We start from the raw sequence: 26,742 nt of genomic DNA on the forward strand, positions 1-26,742 counted from the left end.
AAAATTTCTAAATATAGTAGAATTGCATTTTTGTTTCAAAATTCACTGAAATTGTATGTAGTGCTTAAGAGCAACTAATGCAGTGATGAGATGAGCGCTATTTTAAACTTATAATCCTATGTAATTTCACCCATATGCAAAAATCATTATATTTAAATAGTTACAACACTATGTAACATACATGAAGTACTGGTGAACCCATGTGAGCATTTCTAACCTATGGGATTTGTTTTGCAGGAGAAAATAGAAGTAGAAATTATTTCCACAATTTGAATATGTAATTCCCTATTCATATAGATTCTTTCACCAATTGTTACCACAAAGTTGGCTAAAATTAATACTCTTCTGTCATAATAGATTAAGGCAATTTACATTTAGTTTTCTTTGTCTTTTTTTGTTTGTTTGTTTGTTTGTTTGTTTGTTTTGTTTTATTCCTTCCATTCCCCAATTATTTCATGGCATTTCAGTACTTCAGAGAATTTAGATGAGCTCTCTTCCTCGAGTAGCTGGTTACTTAACCAGAAGCACAGTAAGAAAAGGAGAAAAGACAGAACAAGATTGAAATCTCCATCCTTGACTGTCATGAGTACAGCAGCTCGAACAAGGCCACTTCAGAGTTTCCACAAAAGAAAACTCTACAGATTGAGCCCTACTTTGTATTGGACTCCACAGGTAAGTTTGCCTTTAGGAAACATGAACAAAGATTCTTCCATCAATATATTTAATGTACAAGAGGATATGGATTGTGCACTGTTATTTAGAATAATTATATCTAGAAAGTTTTAAATATATAGTTTATAAGTGATATAATAGGTATTGACAGTATATTAGTGGGATTTAATAATTTTTAAACATAGCAGTGTATTTTGAAATTTTTCATATCCCCATTTTTAAAAATTCACTACTAAAACTAATTTGAAGGAAAATCACATATCAAGATTATTTTTTAAATTTTACTGGTAAGGGTAATAAGGAAACCCAAGTGTACTGCATATTTGTCTTAGTAAAGAAAAATAAAATCTTCACAGCTGTCAGTTATTTTGGATTAAATGGCATTGCTGTTTATTTAGGTTTGGTAATTGTTAACCCTGGTGAGCATTCCATTTCCTTTTTCTAGACTGACTGTAAACAGTGAAATTTTTATGTCCATGCATACACTTTTTACAAATAAAATATACTTCATTAAAAACATCTGGCCTTTGTGGCTCAGTTGCTTGGGCGTCGTTCCATGCATCAGAGGCTTGCTGGCTCAGTTCCTGGTCAGGGCTCCATCCCCTGTTGGGCGTGTTCAGGAGGCAGCCAGTTGATGTCCCCCTCTCATATTGATGTTTCTCTTTCTCTCTCCTTCTCTCTTACCCTTTTTCTAAAAATTATAAAATATATTTTTTAACAGCATTCATTTTGAAAAATGTAGTTTTCATTTGTTAGCAAAATGTTAGTAATATATCTTTCAATGCATATCTAAACTGATGAAGGGCAAACGAAATTATCTATAGTTCTTATATGACATGCTTTTTTTCCTATTATATTTTAAAAGACTATGTCAAAGGAAAGAAATTCACCTTGATGCTATCACTTAATATTGTTTCTAATGACTACACTAAGTGTTCAAAATGTATTTGTATAAAAATCAAGATGCTTTGTTTCATTAGTTAGTAACCAATTATAAATATGGCTTTGTAGGCTCCAATAATAAATAGGAATGTGGATTCTGACAAATTGGTTTTTATTAATAGATTGATTTTTACCAATTATTATTAGTATGCTCCACCAATTTGAAAATATTTGTTTTATTTCAGAATTTACAAATGGGAATATATTTTTATTTAATGATCTTATATATGAAGCCATATTTAATGTTTTTTATGTAAAGTTGCTATAAGCAATAGGTAAATAGCATTTTTGAAATTGATTTTGTAATTTTGTAGTTACAAATAGAATTGTCTATCTACAATATTTTACATGTGAATATGCCATAATATATGGACTGGAAAGAATCTGAATAATTTAGGGGATTTGCTAGATGTTATTAAAATATGTATGTGTGCCTTGATAATGTAAAAATTGGATAAGAAAGGTGTGAACAAATTTAAAACTTCTAGCAAAAAAAGGAACAAGTATAAGATTATTGTTACTAGTAGACCATGTAACTTGTGTATTCCAGTCACAGTGCTAAGAATTTTCAATACATTGTTTTATTTAATCCTCAAACATTTAACTATGGGTTATTATTAATCCCTCCTTTACATGCAGAAATTGAGTTTTAGGGAGATTAAGTAGCTTGCCCAAGGTCACACAGCTAGTAAGCAATAAGTCTGATTTCAAGACAATGTTCTTACCCATTACATTAATAACAACAAAAATAAACCAAATCTTTTGTGTACTAGAAATCAGTAAAGACAGTATATGTTTGGGTTGGGCTTTGTCTAAGAAATGCATCATAAAAGATTGGCAAAGATAAACAGAATTTTGACAAGGTATGGGGGAAATAAAGCATTTTTAAATGAGTAATTGAAACAGAGATGAAAAATACTGATGGAAAATAGCAAATGCCCCCACCCAAAAATTGCCAGGTTAATATTTATTTACCTTTCTAAACGTAATAAATGTAATTTCTCTCAGGAAGCCTTCCTTGATAGTCCCACTATGGGGTATATATTGATGTAACAAACACCCTGTATTATTTTAATACACTAGAGGCCCAGTGCACGGATTTGTGCACAGGTGGAGTCCCTAAGCCTGGCCTGTGCCCTCTTGCAATCTGGGATCCCTCAGGGGATGTAGTAGTGCATGAAGTGGCAGGTGGCTAGGGAGGAGCCCGAGCCCGAGCCCAGGCCGGGCACCGCGCTGCTCCCACTCATTCCGCACCCACTGTGCCTGTGGCTGCTGCCACTCAGTAGGCTCACTGCCACTCCCTGTGGTCTCCGAGCTGCAGCAGCCAGCCATGAGCCCTGCGTCTGGTACCCATCGGTCAGCTGAGCAGTGCTCCTACTGTGGGAGTACACTGACCACCAGGGGGCAGCTCTTGAATTGAGCACCTGCCCCCTGGTGGAAGTGAGCATCATAGCAACTGGTTGACTGGTCATTTGGTTGTTCAGTCACTTAGGCTTTAATATATATAGATTTTTTTATTATAATCATTTATTTTTAACTTTTCATTACATTTAATTTTTTAGAGAAAAGGGATGTACATTTCTAAATCTACAGGGTCTTGAACAGTAAGTACAGGCAGTCCTCGGGTTACGTCGGACTCGATGTATGTTGTTTCGTAGTTACATCGCCATCTCCCATTTATTTATATAAAAAAAAAGTTCTGTCATTTCAATGTATGTACATATGTGCTTTATGTTTGTTATTATTTATTTACCACAAGTAAAGGTCAGGAATTAGTATCTTTTAAATTGTTTTTACTGTTTCACTTCATTACTGCTGTGTATGTGCTCCATGTGAGTGATGTAGGTGGGTTCTACGGCGAAAATCGCGTTACGTCGCACCGTAGGAACATATCTCTGACGTAACCCAAGGACCTACTGTACCCAATAGTATATTCTCAACAAATAATTGTTTAATATGAGAAAGAATTAATGTAGTGGGACATAGGAAGATATTTAAAAGGTAATGGAGAGTGAGAATTTATGAGTATGTGTGTTTATGTGCTTGTGTTGCCTAAATTTGTCTTATGAAGGAGTCCAGAGTAGTAATGCCCAATAGAACTTTCTGTAATGCTGGAAATGTTCTATAAATATTGGTGCTGTCTTATATGGTAGCTGTTAAATACATGTCATTATTGAGCACATGAAATGTGGCTAGTACAACCAAAAAACTGGATTTTTAATTTATTTTTTTAAATTTTGATTTAAATAGCCACAGGTGCATAATAGCTACCAAATTTGATATGACAGGTCCAGACTCAAACTACCCTAATAGCAGTGAGTACATTTGGCACTAATAACATTCCCTACTGAAAGGAACCAGGGATCTTTGGAGAAATGGCTGATTTCTGGGGCTGGGGAAAAGAAGATATTAGGTGTTATCAGAAAAGAGGAAGTGCTAAAAAAAATGGAAGGGGGTATATCAAAAGAAGCCAGGAGCTAGTTTGAAGAGACTTTCAGATTATGCTAGATTATGCTATGGTAGTAGATATACTTCCTCTCCCCCACACTTGACCACACACCAACAGGACTCCAGTGTAATAGTGGGTTGCAGCTGTATAAGGCATATACTCTGAGGAGAAGGAGTACTTAAGGAGTTCAAAAGTCAACAGGGGAGACAAAAGCTAGAGGAATTTGAGGCCTCTGGTAATTACCAGACATTAAAAACAGTCCCAATGTTAGCCAGATTAATATAACATCTCAGGTTCTATTTGTCTCAGTCTTATTACTTGACTAGAGGCCCGGTGCACGAAATTCATGCATGGAGGGAGGGGTATCCCTCAGCCCAGCCTGTACCCTCTCTAATCTGGGACCCCTCGAGGGATGTCGGACATCCCTCTCACAATCCAGGATTGCTGGATCCCAACTGCTCGCCTGCTTGCCTTCCTGATTGCCCCTAAACGCTTCTGCCTGCCAGCCTGATCACCCCCTAACCACTACCCTGCCAGCCTGATTGATGCCTAACTGCTCCCCTGCCAGCCTATTTGCCCTCAACTTCCCTCCTCTGCCGGGCTGGTCACCTCTAACTGCCCTCTCCTGCAGGGTTGATCGCCTCCAACTGCCCTCCCTTGCAGGCCTGGTCCCTCTCAACTGCCCACCCTTGCAGGCCTGGTGCCTCCCAACTGCCCTCCCCTGCTGGCCATCTTGTGTCCACATGGGGGCAGGATCTTTGACCACATGGGGGCAGCCATATTGTGTGTTGGAGTGATGGTCAATCTGCATATTACTCTTTTATTAGATAGGATAGAGGACTGGTGCAGGGGTGGGGGCCAGCTGGTTTGCCCTGAAGGGTGTTCTGGATCAGGATGGGGGTTCCCTTGGGGCGTGGGGCGGCCTGAGCGAGGGGCCTGTGGTGGTTTGCAGGCCAGCCACGCCCCCTGGCAACCCAAGCGGAGGCCCTGGTATCTGGAATTTATTTACCTTCTACAATTGAAACTTTATAGCCTAGAGCGGAGCCAAGCCTCCCACTCGCTCCATGGCCATAGGCATTTCTATTGGGGTTAATTCACCTTCTGTAATTGAAACTTTGTAGCCTGGAGTGGAGGCCTAGGCCAGCCAGGGCAGGTGGAAAGCTTGGCTTCTTCCGTTGCGGGGGGCAACGCTGGCCTGCTCCCTCCAGCTCTGTGGCTGCCGCCATTTCTGTTTGAATTTGTTTACCTTCTATAATTGAAACTTTGTAGCTTGAGTGGAGGCTTAGGCCTGCAAGGGCAGGCGGAAAACTTGGCTTCCTCCGTTGCCTGGGAAACCTTGCTCTCTCTGGCTGTAGCCAACTTGGTTAGGTTTATTTGCATATCCGCTCCTGATTGGCTGGTGGGTGTGGCTTGTGGGTGTAGCGGAGTTAGGGTCAATTTGCATATTACTCTTTTATTAGGTAGGATACATCATAGCTTTCAACAAAAAATTATAAGGCATGCTAAAAAAAAATCACTGAAGAAACAAAGAAATCATTAGAACCAGGTTCAACTATGACCAGGATGTTAGAATTCTCTTAACTATGATTAATATGTTAAAATATTTTAATGGAAAAAGTATAAAACATGCAAGAACAGATGGTAATGTAAGCAGAAAGATGGAAACTCTTAAGAAGAGTCAAAAATAAATGCTAGAATAAAAAACACTGTAACCTAAATAAAGCATGCCTATCATGGGCTCATCAGTAGATGACATGGCTGAGGAAAGAATCAGCAAGCTTAGATAGGTTAATAGAAACTTTACAAACTAATATGAAAAGACAAGATGGAATGGGGAAAAAAGCCAGAACAGCACATCCAAGAATTTTGGGGCAATTTCAACTGGTGTATCAGATGTGTAATTGAAATACCAGGAGGAGTAGAAGAGAATGGAGCAGAAAACTATTTGAAGTAACAGTAGCTGGGAATTGTCCAAAGTTTATGACAAGGAACAAGCCACATATCTAGGAAGCAGAACATCAAGCAGGATAAATACAAATACCGGGACATAACATACTCAAATTGCAGGAGACAGAAAAAATCTTGAAAAAAATAAAAATAAAAATACCTTACCTGTAACAAAAAAAGGATAAGAATTACAGCTGTCTTCTCATAAAAATCCATGAAGGCGTGCTCTCTGGCAGCATATATACTAAAATTTTAATGATACAGAGAAGATCAGCATGGCCTCTGACACGCAAATGTGTGAAGCGTTACTATTTTTATGCATGGTTCCAGCTGGGTACTGGGAATATCAGGGAAAACTTTGTAAAGTTTAACCACTATGTTGTACATATGAAAGTAATACAAAATGATATTGAAGGTAAACTGTAATTGATAAGTAAAATTTAACTTTAAAAAGAAAGAAACTATGCAAACCAAAAGATAGTGGAATGAAATATGGGTAGGGTTACGTTGTGTCCCCCAGAACTTATATATTGAAGTCCTAACCCCTAGTACCTCAGAATGTGAGCTTATTTTAAAATAGGGTTGTTGCAGAAATAATTAGTCAAGATGAGGTGATTAGGGTGGACCCTAATTCAATATAACAGGTGTCCTTATAAAAAACAAAATTTGGGCATAGTTGAATGCACACGGGGTGAATGCTATCTGAAGCTGAAGACTGAGATCAGAGTTATTCTTCTACAAATCAAGGTGCACCAAAGATTGGCAGCAAAAACCAGAAGTTAGGGGAGAAGCATGGAACAGATTCTTCACAGTGCTCCAAAAACCCTCAGCTGACTTCTTGCCTCCAGAACTATGAAACAGTCCATTTTTGTGTGAACCATGCAGATGTGGTACTTTGTTATGGTCACTAGCAAACCAATAGTGACCTTATTTGAAAATACGAACTTGGTAGATGTAATTAAGTTAATGATCTTGAAATAAGATCATTTTAGATTTGGATGGGCCCTGAATCCTGTGACTGGTGTCCTTCTAAGAGAAAGGAGAGAGATTGAGGCACAGAGACAGATAAGAAGTCTATGTGAGGATGGAGATAGAGATTGGCGTTACACTACCACAAGCCAAGGAATGCCAGGAGCCACCAGAAGCTGAAGTAGACAAGGAAGGTTTCTCCCCAAATACTTCAAAAGTAGTGCAGTTCTGCCATCACCTTCCTTTTGGACTTCTGGCCTCCAGAACTATGAGAAATTAATTTATATGGTTTTAAGGCACTCAATTTGTGACAATTTGTTATAGCAATCCTAGGAAACTAATACAGAGTTTGATAGTAGGAAGTAGGGTACTGCTTTAATAAGTAACCTAAAATTGTGGAAGAAGATTACAGGTTTGTGTCCCCTCTCAGGGCACATACAAAAATCAACCAATTAATGAATGAATAAGTGGAACAACAAATCAATGTTTTTCTCTCTCATGTATATATATATACACATATATACAGAGAGAGAGAGAGAAGTGAGGAGGAGAGAAGACAGGTGCTGTCATCTTATAGAATACATTTGACATCATGAATAGAATGTTACTAGAAATAGGAATGTTAAAAGTGCTTCTGGTAAAATTTCTGAAGGAAGTGTTATTAGAACGGGGAAGAAAGGTGGTCCTTGTTATAACATGGCTGAATAATTATTCCACTTTTAAGTGGAAAATAGGACTAGTAAACATTGAATTCTTGGATAGTTAGCTAAGGAAGTAAGCAGAGTGTGGAATTTGCATTCTTGATTTTTCCTTTTTTATAGTAAAATATGAGAAGAAATTGATAGATTCAGGAAGGAATTGTTGAGCAAAAAGGAACCAGAACTTGATAATTTGGAAAATTCTCATCCTATTGCAAAAACTGGTAATGGCATGTTCCAGAAAGAATTCAAGAGTGTGGCTGGGCAAACTTTTGCTGGAGCGATTAGGCATGTGACTCAGGGATCAGATCAACCATCTTAGCAGAAGTCAGGCACAGAGATGGGGCTATAAGAAAACATCTAGGGAGAACCCACTTTTTTAATGACATGGATCATCTTAACATACAGGAAACCCCCAAAGTTTTTAAACATGTTATAACAACAGAAATATTCCAGCTTAGACAGAAAGGGACAGAGACTGTACCAAATGAATGAAAGTTGTTGGAACCCCAAAATTTTACAGGCAGGAAATGCACTGATGGAGCTACTCAGCTACCAACACGTCCCACCCTCAAGAAAAAGGATGCCCTCACAATTGAAAATACAAGTTTAATTTAAGTTGGCCCTCTGCATATGCGGATTTTGATCTTTGAATAAATTTATTTCTTATTGTGTGAACTTTTTGTCGTCTGGAGTGGCTGGAAAGAAGAAACGGTCTTATTTTTGAACCAGCAAGTCTTGGTTGGCTCTTATTTTCTCTAAATTCTGCTTGAAAACATTACAGATTCTTATTAAGCTCATCATACTCCATCCACACTTTATCATAGGCAATTAAATGAAACCAATTGGCATTTTGGACATTCTGCCTAGAAATCCCCTGAGGCAGATCTGTGAGTTTATTAGGTGTCCATTTTATCCCCCACATTTCTACAGGCAACTGAACAAAAAGATGAAAGAAATAGAGGCATAAGGATTGGCATAATTATTTAGAATCATCATTTACAGAGGTTATTATCTCTTTGGTCAAAATTAATAAAAAGCATGAATTAGTATGCATTTTCACTTGATTTTGCCCTTTTTACAATAGTAATCTCAAATGAGAATGTCAAATAATAACTAATATTTATTAAGCAATTATCATATACCAGGTACTATTTTAACTTACACATATTTTATATACATTTCTTATTTAATATTTATAACCCATTTAATATGGGAAACAAGCACAAAGTGGAATGAAAAGACAACATATTTAGCACTATTTAAATAAAGTATAAGTTATAGTTTTCAGTGCTAATGCTGTCTTAACACTACTACTTTCATGAGCTTGAGTAAAACATGTGATCTGAATCTTTTGTGAACTGTTTCAGACTGTTTCTTCTGAAATCTCAATCCATAGCAACAATTGTTAAAACTCCATGTTGTGTCTAAACTATTTAAAATTTTCTTTTGCTTTTTTATTCTTCTAGCTGAATCAATCTTTTATTATCTGAGACTATTCATTATAAGGACACTTTATTCTTAGAGAACCTGTTCTTTTATGCTTGGTATCATATTACTTGATCTACCTACAGAATAGTAATATCTTTAGATTCAAGAAAATGCATTGGCAGACACATTTAAGATGTGGACATACTCTCCAGAATAGCATTCTAGTATAAACGTCTTACAGTGTAAATGTGGCTAATAGCTTTCTTTAAAGTGTAATTTCATTTGCAATTAAAGATTAAACAAAAGTTTCTTTGGCCATAATATGCTTCTTCAGTTCCTTCTTGAATTACATTTATAGCATTTATAACATTGTATCTTTGAGAAAATGTCTTATGTAATTGTAAATAGATCTGGAACCAAATCCTAAGGAGCCTCCCCTATGGGGAGGCAGCACATTTTAGTGGTTTTATGCGTGAATTCTGGAAAACACATTATTTAGATAAAATCTTAGTTCTACTTCTTAATAGTGTGTAGTATTGTGAAAATCACTCACTGCCTTGTTTTTCTCATCCATAAAAGTAGGGCTGCCTTCATGTGGCTACAGTGTGCTGAGGCTGGAAGAAGTTCCCTCACCTGCTCTTCCAGCAGGTAGTGCTGGCTGTTGGCCGAGGAGACTTAGTTCTCTTCCTATGACATCTCATCCTGCAATAGCTAGCTAGAATGGCCTTAATACATGCACTTTGGGACAGTGCTTCACGATGGCAAGGAGGAAGCTGCAAGTCTCTCAAGGACTAGGCCCTGGATCTCAGGCACATCATTTCTACTGCATTGTGTAGGTCAAAGCACGTCACGTGGCCAGCCCAGATTCAAGGGGACGGAGAAATAGACTCCACCCATAGAAGGTGGTTGCAGCAAAGGGGAATACATACTACAGAGATGGGAGGAATTTGTCACCATTAAGCAATCTTTCACTTGGGGTCTGTATTGAGGGTTAGGTAATCCCAAATTAAGACATCAGCTGAATCAAGCAATAAAGAGAAAAAATAGGTCTACCTTATAGAGTTGTGTTGATATTAATAATATCACACATTAATAAGAAAAAATAGGTCTACCTTATAGAGTTGTGTTGATATTAATAAGATCACACATTAATAAGAAAAAATAGGTCTACCTTATAGAGTTGCGTTGATATTAATAAGAAATGTACCTAGCCCAATGTCTGGCATATAACTTCTCATCAAATGTGAATGACAACAACGATGATGATAATGGTACAATGATTATGACAGCACTGAGGAATTGAGTCGATGGTTGTGGTGTGGGAGGTGATATGATCAGTATATTTGAAAGATTGACTTAGTTCCTTTTAATAGGACAACATGCTCAGGGAAGAGAATGGAAAAACAGGTCATTTAGGAGGCTACTACAGTAGTCCGGATGTAAGGTTATAAAGAGTGAATGAAATGGACAGCTATAAAGAACATTTCAAAGAAGAAATGACTAGTCTTTTTAACTGACTCAATATGATTAAAGAAAAACTTTAAAGGAGATTACTAAGAGGCACAGCAAATTATGACATTGCTTAGTCCACTTTGTAAAATGCCCAAGTCAAGTCTTAATGGTAACTAATACTTACATTATTTAGGGATTACCTAGCAGTAGAACATGAGCCAAATCTGGCTCTTAGTGTCATCTGATTCATAATTCTGTAAACTCCATTGTAAAGTGGATGAGTACAACATATGTTCCAGAACCTAAATAAACAAACCTTAAATCATTGCTTTAAACTTGTGTGGTCCTTGATTATTTTTTTATAGCCTCTGCTCCTTATTATTTTTTCAAGTCACTGATGAAAGAACAAATATTCCCCATCTTTTTACCTACTGCAACTGATTGGTGGTAGCTATTGGCTGCCTGAAGCTCTGCTTGAGAAAGATGTTGTTATCTGGGGTTTGGGGAGGGCCATGATTAATTATTAATGTTTGCCATAAACGAGGAAGGACTAATAATAGACATACTATATTATTTGCCATTCCTGTACTAAGGTGTCACATCAACATTAACATGTTAAAATGACACTTACTTTCTCTGTTACTTAGAAGGTAATCTATAAATACATAAATGAGAGCAGTGCTTTATAGATCACTTGCATATGCAATGCAGGAGTTGCTTAGAAAATAGGAATGATATATCTTTAGTTTCTTAAAGCTCTTAGGGAACACTTTGTAAAGTCTAATTACCATGCTGTACACCTGAAACTAATATTGAATGTAAACTGTATTTGAAAAAAACCTAAAATTTAAAAAAAGTCTTAGGGAAACTAAGCCAGTGCTAGTTTGCATACTGCTTAATATTTTTCTAAAACCATTTGTTAAAGTTAATAAAAAAAATAGAACACCTGAATAGTTCATAACCATTTTAAAAAATTGAATCTGTAATTAAATTCTCACAAGAAAACTTGAGATTCAGATGACTTCACTGAATTGAACAGTGAATGCTACTGAATAATCTCAAGGAAAATATAATTCAATCCTATGCAAACTTGAAGAAAAGAAATTGAGTCTAGCACACTCTTTATATAAACGGATAGTTTTGAAAAGGAAACTTTTAGGTTGTCTCTGTTCTTAGCAGATGCCAAAATTCTAAACAAAATGGTAACAACTAAACACAGCAATATATATATATATATATATAAAACAACACATGAAATTTGGCAAAGTTGGTTTCATACCAGGGATGCATGATTGGTTTAACATTGAAAAATAAGTTAGTTTACTACTTAGATAAAAGTGAATATGTCGATAAATTGATTATCTCTAAATAGTACAGAAAACACAATTTGATAATATTGTCTCTTCATGATAAAAACTCTGGAATTGAACGTAACTTTTTTTTTCTCCCACTCTGGCAATGAGTATAGTATGAATTTGTTCATCCTTATGTGCACCAAGCTCCTCTACTGGACGGATCTAGGGGACTCAGGGATGAGGAACTCAGCCCCTTCCAGGAATATGTATGACACCCAAGTGAGTGTCTGCCTGCTGGGGTGAAACCATTCAACAACTGATTTCAAATAGTAATGTTTTAGGAACCCCTCAAATATTTGGAGAATAAATGCATGAATGAACATTGACTTAAGAAAACATTTATTTTTCCCTCCACCCCCATCCTTCCTCCTCTTTGGCAAATATCAGCTTGTTCTCTATATCTATTGGTCTGTTTTTGTTTTACTTATACATTTGTTATTGTTGTTTTTAGATTTCACAGATAAGTGAAATAATAATGGTATTTGTCTTTCTTTGTCTGACTTACTTTACTTAGCATAATACCCTCTAGGCCAGTCTATGCTGTCACAGATCATAAGATTTCATCCTTTTTCATGGCTGAGTAATATTCCATTGTATATACATATCATAGCTTCTTTATTCATCTATCAGTGGACACTGAGGTTGTTTCCATGTCTGAGCTATTGTTAAGTAATCTTGCAATGAACATAGGGGTACACATCTTTTTGAATTAGTGTTTTTATTTTCTTTGGATAAATATCCAGATGTGGAATTTCTATATCGTATGGCAGTTTTATTTTAGGAGGAATCTCCATAGTATTTTACATAATGGCTACACCAATTTACATATATAACCTTTATTATGCTTCTTCTATTGTTGAATCCAACTTGCTAATAGTTTGTTGAGAATTTTTACATATATGTTCATTAAGGATATTGGCCTGTAAATTTTTTTTATAATGTCTTTGTCTGATTTTCATATCAGGTTAATGCTGGCTTCAAGTAATGAGTTTGAAAGTGTTTGTTTGTTTTTTGTCTTCAGTTTTTTTTTGGAAATATTTTATGATGTTCTTAAGTGTTTGGTAGAATTCACCTGTGAAGCTGTCTGGCCCTGGACTTTTATTTGTTGGGAGTTTTATTACTGCTTCAGTTTCATTGATAATAATTTGTTTAGGTTGTCTATTTTTTCCTGGTTCAGTCTTAGAAGGTAATATGTATCTAGAAATTTATCTGTTTCTTCCTAGATTGTTGAATTTGTTGGCATATGATTATAGTATTCTTTAATGATTGTATTTCTGTGATGTTGGTTGTAACTTCTCTTTCATTTATTTTGGCTCTCTTTCTTTTTCTTGATGAGTTTCGCCAAAGGTTTGTCAATTTAACAATTTAGTTTCATTGATCTTTTCTATTGTGTGTGTTTTTTTTAATCCTCACCTGAGGATATGTTTTTTTATTGATTTTTTTAGAGAGAGGGAAAGGAAGAGAGAGAGAGAGAGACAGACATCGATTGGTTTGCCTCCTGTATGTGCCCCAACTGGGTATTGAACTACACTCCAACTAAGTGAGCCACCAGGACAGGGCTATTGTTTTTTAATTTGGAATTTTTCTTGTTTCCTGAGGTAGTCCTGTATAGCTATGAACTTCCCTCTTAGAACTGCTTTTCCTGCATTGAAAGAAAAGTAACTTTGTTAATCTGATTTTTAAAGGGTATCTCCAAAAGTGTATGTTAAACATCACACCTAATGGTGAACTCCACAGGCTTTTCCTTTCAGATTGGGAGTGACACAGGATTCCCACTGTTGTCATTTGTATTCCACCATTTACTGCAAGGAAATCCAGCACAGTTGGACAAACAATAAAAGATGTGTAGTTTACAACGGAAGCATCAAAGTGGTCATTTGTAGGTTGTTTTTTGTAGAAAATCCAAGATGATAAACACATGAATTTCTTGAATTCATAATCAGTTTATAAAATTATTTTCCAGAAAAAAGTATAATTAATTTTTAAAGATACCATTAACAGTATTATCAAAATTTAAGAAGTACTTTGTACTATGTCTTGGTAGAGGTGTACAAATCTATTACAGAAATAAGACTTGAGAGGAATTAAAGAACATCTAGATAAATGGTTACATATATTCATAAATAGGAATGCTATAATGCAAGAAGTCAATTCTTTTCATATTGACTCATCGCTTTAATACATTGCCTATTAAAATCTCAAAAGGTGGTTTTGTGTATTTGTGTGGTGGTTTTTTTTTTGTTTGTTTTGGAATGTGAACAATTCTTTAAAAATTTCATATGTCAATACAAAAGTTTAAAAGTAGTTGTGACAATGTCAAAGAATACATTGGGAGGACTTGTTCTATCAGATTTTAAAGGTATAAGAGGTAAGACAGTGTGGTACTGGTGCAGGGCTAGAGGAATAATCAGTGAAAGCTCAGAGACAGACCCAGTGTATAATGGACACTTGGTTTAAGACAGATGGTAGTACAGAGCAGTCAGGAAAGGATACTATTAATTTAATGGTGATAGTAAAATTGGTTATTCATATGGAAAAAATACAATCAAATCTCTATCCCTTGCCATATACAATAATCATCCAGAGGTGGATTATAGAATTAAATATAAAAGGAAACATTAAAAGGCATTTTAGAAGGTACCTCAGAATATATGATGATTTCAAAGTAGGGAAATATTTTAATAAACCATAAAGCTGCAAAATTAACTACATTAAAATGAAGAATTTCTGTTCAAGTCAGTGAAGCATAAGCAGCTACATGGAAAAAGGTATTTGCCACACACATAAACAACATAGAACTCAGTCATAATATGAAGAACTACTAAAATAGAAAAATGTCAACCAGTTTAAAATGAGCAAAAGATTTGAATATGCCACGTTCATAAAAGAGAGACTCTGCCCATCCAACAAATATAAAAAAGTGGCCACCTTGTTGGTTATTTGAAAAACTTCAGATTAAAAGAACAAGATACCATTTTATACCCTCTAGATTAGAAAATTATTAAAAATAAAATATCAAGTATTGGTGTGGATGTAGAGCAGTGGTAACACAGTGCTGGTGGGAGAGTTATTGCCAAGCATGTTGGTAAATAGCTGGTATTTTCTAGTAAAGTTGAAGATAAACATACTTGTAGTTTAAGAGTATGCTTCTAGAATGATACCCTAGAACAGTGTGTGACTTTGTGCATCACTAGGACATGTATATTAATGTTCAGGGAAGCACTGTTTATAATAGCTTCAAACTGTAAACAATCCAGTTTGAATTACTCATATAATTATATGAACTTATATTCATACTAGAGGCCTAGTGCATGAAATTCGTGCACTCATGGGGTGGGGCGGGGGGAGGCGGGTCCTCAGCCCGGCCTGTGCCCTGTTCCAGTCCCGGAGCCCTCTTACAGTCCATTGCGCTCACCAGTTGTGAGCCCGGCTTCTGGCTGAGTGGCACTCCCCCTGTGGGAGCGCACCGACCACCAGGGGGCAGCTCTTGTGTTGAGCATCTACTCCCTGGTGGTCAGTGCACATCATAGCTATCGGTCATTCCGCCGTTTGGTGGATTTGCATATTAGCCTTTTATTATTGGATAATGAAATTGTATGTATATCACAATGTATACAGAAACATGCAACATGGATAAATTCCATTTACAGGCATACCTTGTTTTATTGTGCTGCACTTTATTTCATTTCACAGGTGTTGCATTTTTTTTTTAACAAATTGAAGGTAAGGCCCTCCAACAGCAAAAATAAAAAAAATAAAAATATTACTTGCTGAAGATGGTTAGCATGTTTAGCAATAAAGTATTTTTTAATTAAGATATATACATTTTTTTGTAGAGATAGTGCTAATGCATACTTAGTAGACTACAGTGTAGTGTAAATGTAACTTTTACATGCACTGGAAAATAAAAATATTTGTGTGACTCAGTTTATTGTGATATTTGCCTTATTGTAGTGGTCTGGAACTGAACCCACAATTATTTCCCAGGTACGCCTGTATAGCCCTCCAAAATTAAAAACATTTATTTAAACAAGTACATATGCACACATGTTCATAACATCACTATCCACAATAACCAAAAGGTGGAAATAGTCTAAATGTTCATCATTAATTTATAAATAAATAGTGGTATACACATACATTGGAATATTATTCAGCCATAAAAGAATGAAGTACTAATACATGTTACAGTCTGGATAAACCTCAGAGACATTGAGCTAAGTGAAAAAAGTCAGACATAGAAGGTCACATACTGTATAATTCCATTTATAAGAAATATTCGTAATAGATGAATCCATAATGAGAGATTGGTGGTTGCCAGGGACTGGGGTTTTGAGGTAGTAGGGAGAAATTGCTTATTGGGTAAGGAATTTTACTTTGGAGTGATAAAACATTTTTGGAACTAGATAGACATGATGGTTGCACAACATTATAAATTGACTAAAGGCCACTGGATTGTCAACATTAAAATGGTTAATTTTATGTAATGTGAATTTCACCTCAATAAGTTATTTTTAAAATGTGAATTTATATAAAATAATTAATTGCAGCATTGCTTGTAAAAGCAAAAGCAAAAACTATAAATAACCCAAATGTTCATCAGTAGGAACTGGCTGAATATATTCGAGTATCCATACGCTGGAATACTATAAAAAAGAATTAGGAAGCTCTATACAACTGATGTGAAAAGGTCTGTAAGATGTATCATTTACTGGGGAAAAAAGCCAAGACATGGAACAGTTCATATGCTACTATTTATGTTAAACTATGGGGGCAAATTACACACATACTACTGAGTAGTGAAATTGGGGTGTCATATGGTAATTCTGTTTAACTTTTTTGAGGAATCACTAAACTGTTTTTCACGCCAGTTAAATATTTTAAATTCCCATCAGCAGTGTATGAAGTTCCCAAAATTTCTATAATGCTTGTTATTCCTTAGCAACACTTATTTCCTGGGCTTTTATTTTTATTATAGACATCCTAGTGGGTGTGATGTGGTACCGCATTGTGGTTTCAATTTGCATTTCCCTAATGGCAGTTGATACTAAGCATATTTTCATGTGCTTATTGACCATTTGAATATTTTGTTTCGAGAAATGTCTGTTCAAGTCCTTTGCTTATTTTTTCTTGGCTTATTTTTTAATTGTGTTGTTTTGCCTTTTATTAAGATATGAGTTCTTTATATATTCTTGATATTTAGAAAATATTTTCTCCCATTGTTTAGGTTTTCTTTTTAGATTCTGATGTTTTTGATGCACAAGTTTTTAATTTTGATGAAGTCCAATTGTTGATTATTTTTGTGTGTGTGTGCTTTTGGTGTCATAATTAAGACTCCATTGCTTAATTCAAGATAGTGAAGATTTACTTGTTTTCTACTAAGATATGTATGGCTGTAAGCTCTTATACTTAAGTCACTGATTCATTTTGAGTTAATTTTTATTTATGGTGTTAGGTAGGAGTTCAACTTCATTTTTTTGCTTCCTAATTGTGAATATCCAGTTGTCCCAGCACCCTTTGTTGACAAGACTATTTTCCCTCATTGAATGATCCTGGCGCCTCTATCATATTTATAAAAGGAAACATTTAAGTCAAGCAGGTCTTTAGATCAAAAAGTACCACAAAGAAAGTGAAAAGAAGCTCAGCCAGAGAGCAACATATAGAACACAAAATGATTTGTAACTTTCTCGAGTGTGTAAAGTGAACTTAAAAATCAATAAGTAAAAGACCTCCCAATAAAAAAATCATCAAAACATATATTTCCCCAAAGAAGGAAAAGTGAATAGCCAACTGTAGGTCTGAAAGGGTGCTCAACTCTAATAGTAAACGGCAATGCAGATTTTAACCATGAGATACTCTTTGCATGCTCTGAGATTGGCAAAAATAAGACGTATGTTGGCATAAACCTGAAGCAGTGAGAACTAAGATCTGCTCTGTTGGAGTATCAGTTACAACTACTTTGTAAAATATATCTAGTCAAGTTGAATATGTGCGTTCTTGTATTTGTATAACCTAGTAATTCCATGTCTATCAGTGTACTCTGAAGAAATTCTTACACCCACATGTCAAGACACAAACACAGGAGTAGACAAAAGTAGGTTTACGGCTGTGGCTATGCAAGTAATTAATATTTATTTATTATTATTTCCATATTAACAACTGTAGACCTACTTTTGCCCATCCCTGTAATAATGATATTCACACTAGTGTTCTCCACAATAATAAAAAAACTAGAAACAGTGTAGATATTTATAAACAGAATGAGAATTGAATACACATAATTTTGAGTAATAAAGCAGGAAAATATAATTAACTTTATTCTGTCTATGTACATTTTAAACCATATGTTTAAGTAGTAAATTATATGGGATTACATAGACTTATTTGGAAAAGTTATAAAGAAAATCAAAGAAATGATAAAATTCAGGATAGCAGTTACACCTGGAAGTGAAGAGAAAAATATGATTAAGGAGGCACATTGAATTAGTGAAGATACAGGTTTAGCTGCATTTGACAAAACCCCAAATAGTGACATAACCAAGATATAAGTTTATTTCTTTGTCTTGTAACAGATGGAAAATGTTCTAGACATGACAGCCATGCTAGGTATCCTGTGGTCACCTCGGAGCCAGGCTCTTCTGCCTGTTGGATGTTTTGAGCATTTCTCTCATCCACCTGGTTACAGTGGCTCCCACCAGAGCTCTGTTACAAGTAGCAAGGGGAGGATGAAGATCACTTCCTGGACTGCACATGTGACTTCTCTTCATGGTCTTCTGGCTAGAATTTAGTAATTTTTAGAAGCAAGAAATCTTAGCAGATGTGCCCAGCAAAAAAATCAGGAGTTTTGAACAGGGTGACAGGACATTTATCAGGAGGAAAGTAGCAGTCTCTTTTACAGGCTTGTGTGGGTGGTGTAAAAGGCAAAAGGCATCAAAGTTATTGATACTGTTTTATTTCTTAAAGTAGGATGGTGAGTATAGGTATTTTTTAAAAGTTATTTAATGCCTTTGCTATTTTCTTTTGTATATATGAAATGTTTCATTGTTAAAGTTAAAAAATTTAGTGGATATTTTTCAGGATTTTACTTGAATTTTATGCAGCATATGGTATTGTTGATCACATCCTCTAGACATTTGCATTTTTATTGGCGAGAATCTCCTGGTTTTTCTCTTATTTCTCCATCTATTCCTTTTCAGCCTCCTGGGCTTCACTTTCTCTGCAGGGGGAAAAAAAGGCCTTTTCCTAGATGCCCCTCACTTGTCTCCATAATTATTTAGGATAGTTTCAAATTGGCTAATGGGTTTCCTGGATTTGGAAAAATTTCAAGAGAAAACTAATTATATGGTAAATATTCAGATTTTATTAATTTTTATTTATAATGCTCTAGCCATATATGGAAAAAGGGAGGTTAGCACATTTTTTCTTTGTAATTTCAAATAAATGTTCCTTATACCTTTCTGAACTACATGATAAAAGAGCAAATAATTTTAATTAATCAAAAGTACAAATGCATCTTTTAATGCTAGAAACAGCAACTGTTCCCATAAGTTTATACATGTTATATAATTAGAATAAATCTTGGAAATGACTCACATTCTTATAATCATGTATCCACATGTATCCAGTGTACTAGACCACCCAGCAAAATGATTGCATTTCCTAGCCTTCCTTGCAGGTAGGGGTGACTATCTGATCTAAGTCATGGCCAAATGGAATGCAAACAGAAGTCATTATGTAATACATTTTAGCATATATTAACAGGGACTGATTTTCTCCAATGAAATAGTCTCAGACATACACACATTTGAAGTTTTATTCACTTCAAATATTTTTTAATCAAATAGAATAAAATTCAGTTGGTCAACATTCAAGTTTCAACCATAGGTCAGGGATGGTGTCAGGTTCTGGGAATACAAAATTAAACATTATAGTTGCAACTTTCAAGGAGTTGATGGTCCAGAGGAAATCTAACTGATTGCTATGGTAGGATAGATAAGCCCAGTTGCTATGGGAACACAGAGAAAATGTCAGTGGGCCAGGAAGTTCAAACTCAAGAAAGTCACAAACCTAATAAATGATTCAAAATGGCATCTAAGGGTCTCAGTTATTATAAGCATTTTAAATATCAGTTACTTGAAGAACAAAATGAGCCCTAATGTTATTGTCAAAGATATAGTTACTAGTAAGAGGAAAGGAACACAAGTGACCTTTATTAATTTTTAAAATATTTTCTCTATTTTATGGATTTTCCCCATTGGTTGTATATTAATTTTATAAACATAAAATTAATTTTAAAATTTAGAGTGGGGCAAAAGTATGTTTACACTTGTTCATATGGAAAATATAAAAATAAATAATAATACAAGAATAAACTGTTTTGTATACTCAAAACTATAAACCTATTTTTGCCCCATCTTGTACTTCTTAATGTAGCAACATAATTTTTTAAATTTAGTAACATGATTTTCTTGAGATTCTTGGACTCAACTCCTTATCTAAAGAAGCTCAAATTCTTGTAACATATTGCATGTTTCCTGCATATCTTTTTAAGTGTTTTATTTTAAAATAAATTTTACTTAAACATGTAAAATACTCATAGTACTTCACTGTTATTCCAGTGTAGGTAGATATTGTTTGTTACTAGAATTTAAGGCAGAGACTCCAGTTTCAGTCATTAGTTGTAATAGGTTGCAAGGAGGAAGCGTATACTCAGTTCTTAATCTTAATATAGTCCTTGCTCACCATTAGAGTTCTTCCTGTAAATGGATTGTAACCATTTTCTTTTCACTCAAAGTTTCTCAAACTCATTTCTGAGATTTTATAAGATGGAAGAAAGACCCATTTTTCATAGACAATGCTCTTTCTTCATTTTGAAAAACTGAAAACGGACTAGTCAAATCCCATCACATTCATGGCCTTAAATAACTTCTTTCACTCTAGGTCTTTCTCCCAATAAAGTCAATAAAAAGGAAAAAACACACACAAATAAAGGTCTTTCTCCATGGTGACTTAAGCCAGGACTTCTTCCTCTGTTACTCAGAGGATTATAACTGTTATGTTCTCTCTGGTTCAGTTTTCAAGAAAAAAAAAACATGAAGTCTTTAAATTATTTTTTTCCCTTGCAGACTTTGCCTTCAAAAGAAACATTTTTAAATACTGCACAAATGCCTTGCCTGCAGTCAGCTTCAATTTGGAGTAGCTGTGAACACAATTCAAAGTCTCAAATATTAAGCGAACATGTATCAGAGTTAGACTCTTCTTTCCATCCTGTTCTATCCTTGCCATCAGGTAAGCCTCTTTATAACGAAATTTCTAAGTAACTGAATATTTTCTATGGTGAAATCTAATCCTGTAAATAAAATGAATCTATAAAAGGAATCAATAGGTTTTAATCTTTGTAAAAGATTCATTTTGTGATTCATAATACTAGTAAACTAAGTAATGTAAAAGTTGACTTTTTCATAAAAGATTGCATCTGATTTATAGTGGTTTTTCCTTCAAGTAATGAAATGCAAAGGTTGTGGGGCTGGAGTGGAATGATCTTAAAAAGGATCAGTCAGGTTTGGCTGTATGTTTTATTAAAGACTTTCAGGTACATTTGTTCTCATCTGTGAATATTTATGTCCTACTTTAGTTGTTCATCAGTAGCATTTGCTTATTTAAGACCTATAGCCAGTAATTCCAAAATACTACTAATTTGTTTTGAAAGAGTATTCTGCTACTTCTGAAAGTTGTGACTTTTAAAACCTTTGCTTATTTTTCTAAGGCTTTGTGCTATTTATAGAAAGAAAGCAATCTTACTGAACCTATATGAGTGATATTCACTAAAAATAGTTTTTTAAAAAACTTTATTTTTCCAGATGTGCCTCTTCATTTTCACTTTGAAACATTGTTGAAAACGACTGAAATAAAAGGAGATCTTGCTGAAAATAAATTTGTAGGAGACTGTATCATATCTCCATCCCCTGGTATGTTACTTACAAATCTTGTACTTTCTATATATCTTTTATATCTTTCATATACTTATTACCTTTGCTTTAGAAGGAAATAAAATTTAACAAAGGAATAAATGTAAATTCTTAATTTTTAATATTTACTTTTCACACATTAGACACACACATACACATAAGAAAATACATGGGAGTAACCCTAACAAGAAATGTGGTACCTATTGAAAGAAAATTATGAAATATTATTGATAAATATTAAAGGGAATTTAAATAAATATGGATAAATAGTATTCCTGGATAGTAAGATTAATAAGGATATCATATCAGTTCTCCCTGTTGGTTTAAATGTTTAATGCAATGTAACTTGGAGTTCTAATACAAATTGTTTAACTTAACCAAATAACTGTGAAGCCCATTGGGAAGAATAAATGAGGATATAGAAAAGGAATTGCTGGAAAAGTATTGAGAAAAGCTAGCACAACCATATACGGAAATATGGCAGAAACTTATAATAGTTTAGATTCTATCTGGCTTACATTTAAGGAAGTAGATCCATGAAGCCAACTAACAGCTCATACTTTATTATATAAGAGAAGAGAAAATGGAGACCTCTTCATTGAAGAGTATTGTTAGTCTTTTGGGAAAAACTTTGCACAGTCATTTCACACCATGTATCAGAATAAATTCTAGCTGGTTCAAGAATTTTAAATAACTAAAATTAATAAAACTTGAAAAATTCGGATGAAATGTTTATGAGTACTCTGAATGGGGGTGGAAACATTATCTATGCTTGGAAGTAATCAGAAAAAAATACGTTTTTACTATCTGCAAAGCTAAAATCTCAACATCAAAAAGTCATATAAAATGTTTTACTTCTAAAAGAAATTATTTCCAGAGGAAAGAATCATCTACTTCAAAAACTCAAGAACTGACTGAATGCCTGTTGGAATTGAAGTTTTGAAGGTAGTAGATTTTAAAATAAATTTCTAAAACCTGGTAGCTTTTACAAATACCAGTAATGAGTCAGACTATGTAAAGGAATTTTATCCTAGACACACTGACAATGAAAATATAACATATCTAGGATTAGACTTAACAAGGATCTCCTGAGGAAAACATCAAGAGTTTACTGAGGAACATGAGTATGTGCCTATTATGAAGAGAAATACCCCATTCCTATCAATACAATTTTAAATAAGATGTCATTTCCCCCCAAATTAATTTATATGTAGTTCTAAACAGAATTACAGAGGTATTCTTTTGAAACTTTTTCTGAAGTTTATCTCAGAGAGAGAATACTGAATAGCCAGTAAAAGTTTTATAAGATTAATAAGGAGGTGTTAGATAACAAAATGTATTATAAAGCTATAATAATTAAAATATTGTGGTGCTAATGGAAACCAGATCAAGGAATTTATATAAAAGGCCTAGAGACAGCCCAAAGGGTTTATTATACAACTAGAGGCCCAGTGCATGAAATTCATGCACGGGGGGGGGGGGGGGGGGGGGCGGCTCTCAGCCCAGCCCGTGCCCTCTCGCAGTCTGGGACCCCTCAGGGGATGTCCACCTGCCAGCTTTGGCCTGATCCCTCCAGGGATCGGACCTAAGCCATCAGTCAGACATCCCTCTCACAGTCCAGGGCTCTCACAGTCTGGGACCACTCACTCCTTACCTCCTGCCACTGCCGCTGAGCTCACCAGCCATGAGCCTGGCTTCTGGCTGAGCGGTGCTCCCCCTGTGGGAGTGCACTGACCACCAGGGATCAGCTCCTGCATTGAGCGTCTGCCCCCTAGTGGTCAGTGCGCATCATGGCAACGGGTTGTTCCACCGGCTGTTCCGCCTTTCAGTTGATTTGCATATTTGGGTTTTATTATATAGGATATGATGGTATTTCCTATCAGTGTGGAAAGGATGGCCTAGTCAATAAACAATAACAATAAGCAATTCTTAGGAAGGATTTCTTATATACTAGTACTGGTTGGAGGGCTTTATATTTGTTTGCTTTAATCTGTACAACCCTGTAAAGTAAGCATTATTTTTCTCCATGACTAACTTTCCCAGATCTCAGGTGAGTAGTGGTAGAGCCAGGATTCAAATACAAGCAGTCTGGCTCAGAGCGCATGCTTTAACCAACTCAGTTTCTTCTGTAATTAGTGGCATTAAATGATGACTTTTGGGAAAAGATAAAATGAAATCTCTGCCTTACACAGCACATTAAAACAAATTTAAGATGGATAAACATTAAAAACTGTCTTATGAGTTAGAAACACTAGGTGTATTCAGTGACTGCTTATGAGTCAGACTACTTTGGTTACAGTAATAAATTTAAACATTATAATCATCAATTATTGTAAGAATGTAGTTAAAATAGGACTCATATATTTGAGGTACTACTAAGAATTGACAGAACCTATTGGGAAGTATTGTGCATTATATTACAAGGCCTTTAAAGTACATATTTTTTAAATAAGACTATGGAGGGGAAAAAAGAACCTATTGGTATACTTGCTCACAATAAATTACTAAATGTTAACTCTGTATTCTGATCCAATAAGTCCATTTACAAGAACCTAGTCTAATCCTAAATATGAAACCACCTTTATTGACAAATACTAGTAGCCCGTTTGCACGAAGATTCGTGCAATAGACCTTCATTCACCTGGCTGCCTGCACCAGTTTTCTGCCGGCACCGGGGACCCAGGCCTTGGCTGTGGCCACCGCCTCCTGCCTTCTTCAGGGTCCCGGCTTGGCCCTGGGCGGTGGCCTTGGGCTTGGCTGCACCCAGCGTCCCTGTGACCCGATCGCAGGAGCGAGCCGACCCCCCAGGTGGGCTCGCTCCTGCGATCGGAGCAGGCACCCCGCTGGCGCCCAAGGCCCGGAAAGCCCCGGGCAGCTTTCCCGGCCTTGGGCTCCGCCCGCACCCCAGCGTCCCTGCAACGGTTTCCTGGTGGGCGTGGTTGATGGGCGTGGCTTGGTTGGTGGGCGTGGCTTGGACGTAGCAAAGGTGCGGTCAATTTGCATATTTGTCTATTATAAGGTAAGATACTTAATATATTTTGTTAATAAAAAAATTGGAAACAACTTGAAGAGCATAATAGGGATATGGTTAACATAGTGGAATATACAGCTTTCAAAAATATCCTAAGTTCATATAAGGATGGAAACATTTATCAAAGTATATTAAATGGTGTAAAAGGACAAAAATGTTTTACTTCTAAGTATGGTACAGTTATAACCATGTAAAAATGTTACTTTTTATCATGCAAATGCAGCATGTGGGCCTTTTGGGGATCCTGATTTGAACTCAGCGGTATACTCACACACCTACACACCCAACACAAGCACAATTTTTTGAGACAGAGATTTGAACATGGACTGGATGTTGGCTATTAATGAATTGTTAATTTTGTTATATGTAATAATGCATGTTATTACATAAATACACACACTTTGTGAGATATTCAAGTTGACATAAGTGTACATGATATGTCAGAGATTTGCTTTAAAATACTCATAGCAAAAAATGGTGGGAAGAGTTGAAACAAGATTGGTTACTAATTTATAATTTTTGATGCTGAATGATAGTTCCCTATTTTCCTTTTTTTGAAAATTTTCCACAATAAAGTTTAAAGAAAAAAAAAAGCACTATGGACAAGGAACAATTGTCTATGCTTAGGAACAAAAGAATAAAAAATGGGAAAATACAGGTTATATTCTGTTTTCTTTTCATGATATAATTCTATTCCTTAGAATTTATCCTAAGACAAAACTTTTTTAAAAATGGGAAAAATGCATGCATTAAATAATTATTTCAAGAATGTCCATAATAGAAATAACATCATGACAACACCAGAGAATAGTTAAATTATATTGTCTCTAATCAGAGGAATGTTAGGAAAACATTCAATGGAAAAATAACAATGAAGAATGAGTTATCAGATAAAAAATGTAATTACACATCTATCCAAATAAAAATTATCACATTTGAAATGTGAAATGATTGAAATATATAAAAATAAAATTATATGCTATTAGGTGAGATGAGATGATTTATTCTAATGTTGCTCTTTTACCTGATTTTTACAAAATCAGGCAGTGTAAATGTGTTAGGCACAGAATTAATATCTCAATAATGTAATGACATGTTAATAATTGGAAATTAAGAGATAAGAATAGGACATTTGAGTTGAATGTTGTATTAAGCAAATCAGTGAAGGAATCTTTGTATACCAATCTCTCCTCCCTTACCACTCTCAACCCAAATATTTAAGCATTAATTGGGTTTTATCCTATATAAGTGTCGTAAGTAGCTAGTCATAAATTTTTCTTTTACTGTTAATGATTTCTAGAGAATTAAGTAAAAACTAGAATTCAACATTTATTGAGTACCTACTCTGTGCCAGGTAGACTGTTAAGTGAAGAATCAAAGGTGAATCAGGAAATCAAAGTATAATGTAATAGGGGAAAGCAGACACAAATAATTGAGATGATAGGCACATCTAAAAATATTCTAAAAAGAAGGAGTGTATAACTCTTCCTAGAGGAAGAAAGGTTAAGGGTGCTGGGGAAAAGGCAAGAGGAACTCCAGTAAGATAGTAATGTATAAATTTACTTAATTGGAATTGAGAGGAAGATAAGTGTTCAAATCATTGCTTCTCAAACTTTTAATGTTCAGATTACCTGGGGATATTGTTAGAATGTAGATTCTGATTCAGTAAGTCTGGAATGGGGTCTGAGATTCTGCATTTCTAACAAGGTCCCAGGTGATTCAAATGCTTTTAGCCTATATTGAGTAACAGAATTTTAAAATGGAAAAAAACATGTGACTTGTCATGGAGCCATGTAAGAGTGTGCTGTGTTCATGCATATACAAATGG

At 35.2% G+C, this 26,742-nt stretch overlaps 1 protein-coding gene and 1 pseudogene across 2 annotated transcripts in view; both read left to right on the forward strand.

Annotated features, from left to right (window-relative positions):
• Positions 1-26,742, forward strand: part of KANSL1L (KAT8 regulatory NSL complex subunit 1 like) — a 96,834-nt gene that overhangs the window by 54,944 nt on the left and 15,148 nt on the right. For both annotated transcript variants that reach the window (XM_008145210.3, XM_054723292.1), the window contains exons 6-8: positions 468-672; positions 21,041-21,203; positions 21,776-21,883. In XM_008145210.3, coding sequence (XP_008143432.2) covers positions 468-672; positions 21,041-21,203; positions 21,776-21,883 — 476 coding nt within the window. The remainder of the gene's footprint in view (positions 1-467; positions 673-21,040; positions 21,204-21,775; positions 21,884-26,742) is intronic.
• On the forward strand, positions 6,233-6,327 carry LOC114232862 (U6 spliceosomal RNA; annotated as a pseudogene).

The sequence above is a fragment of the Eptesicus fuscus genome, chromosome 11 (genome assembly GCF_027574615.1).
Source record: "Eptesicus fuscus isolate TK198812 chromosome 11, DD_ASM_mEF_20220401, whole genome shotgun sequence".
NCBI classification, from domain to species: domain Eukaryota; kingdom Metazoa; phylum Chordata; class Mammalia; order Chiroptera; family Vespertilionidae; genus Eptesicus; species Eptesicus fuscus.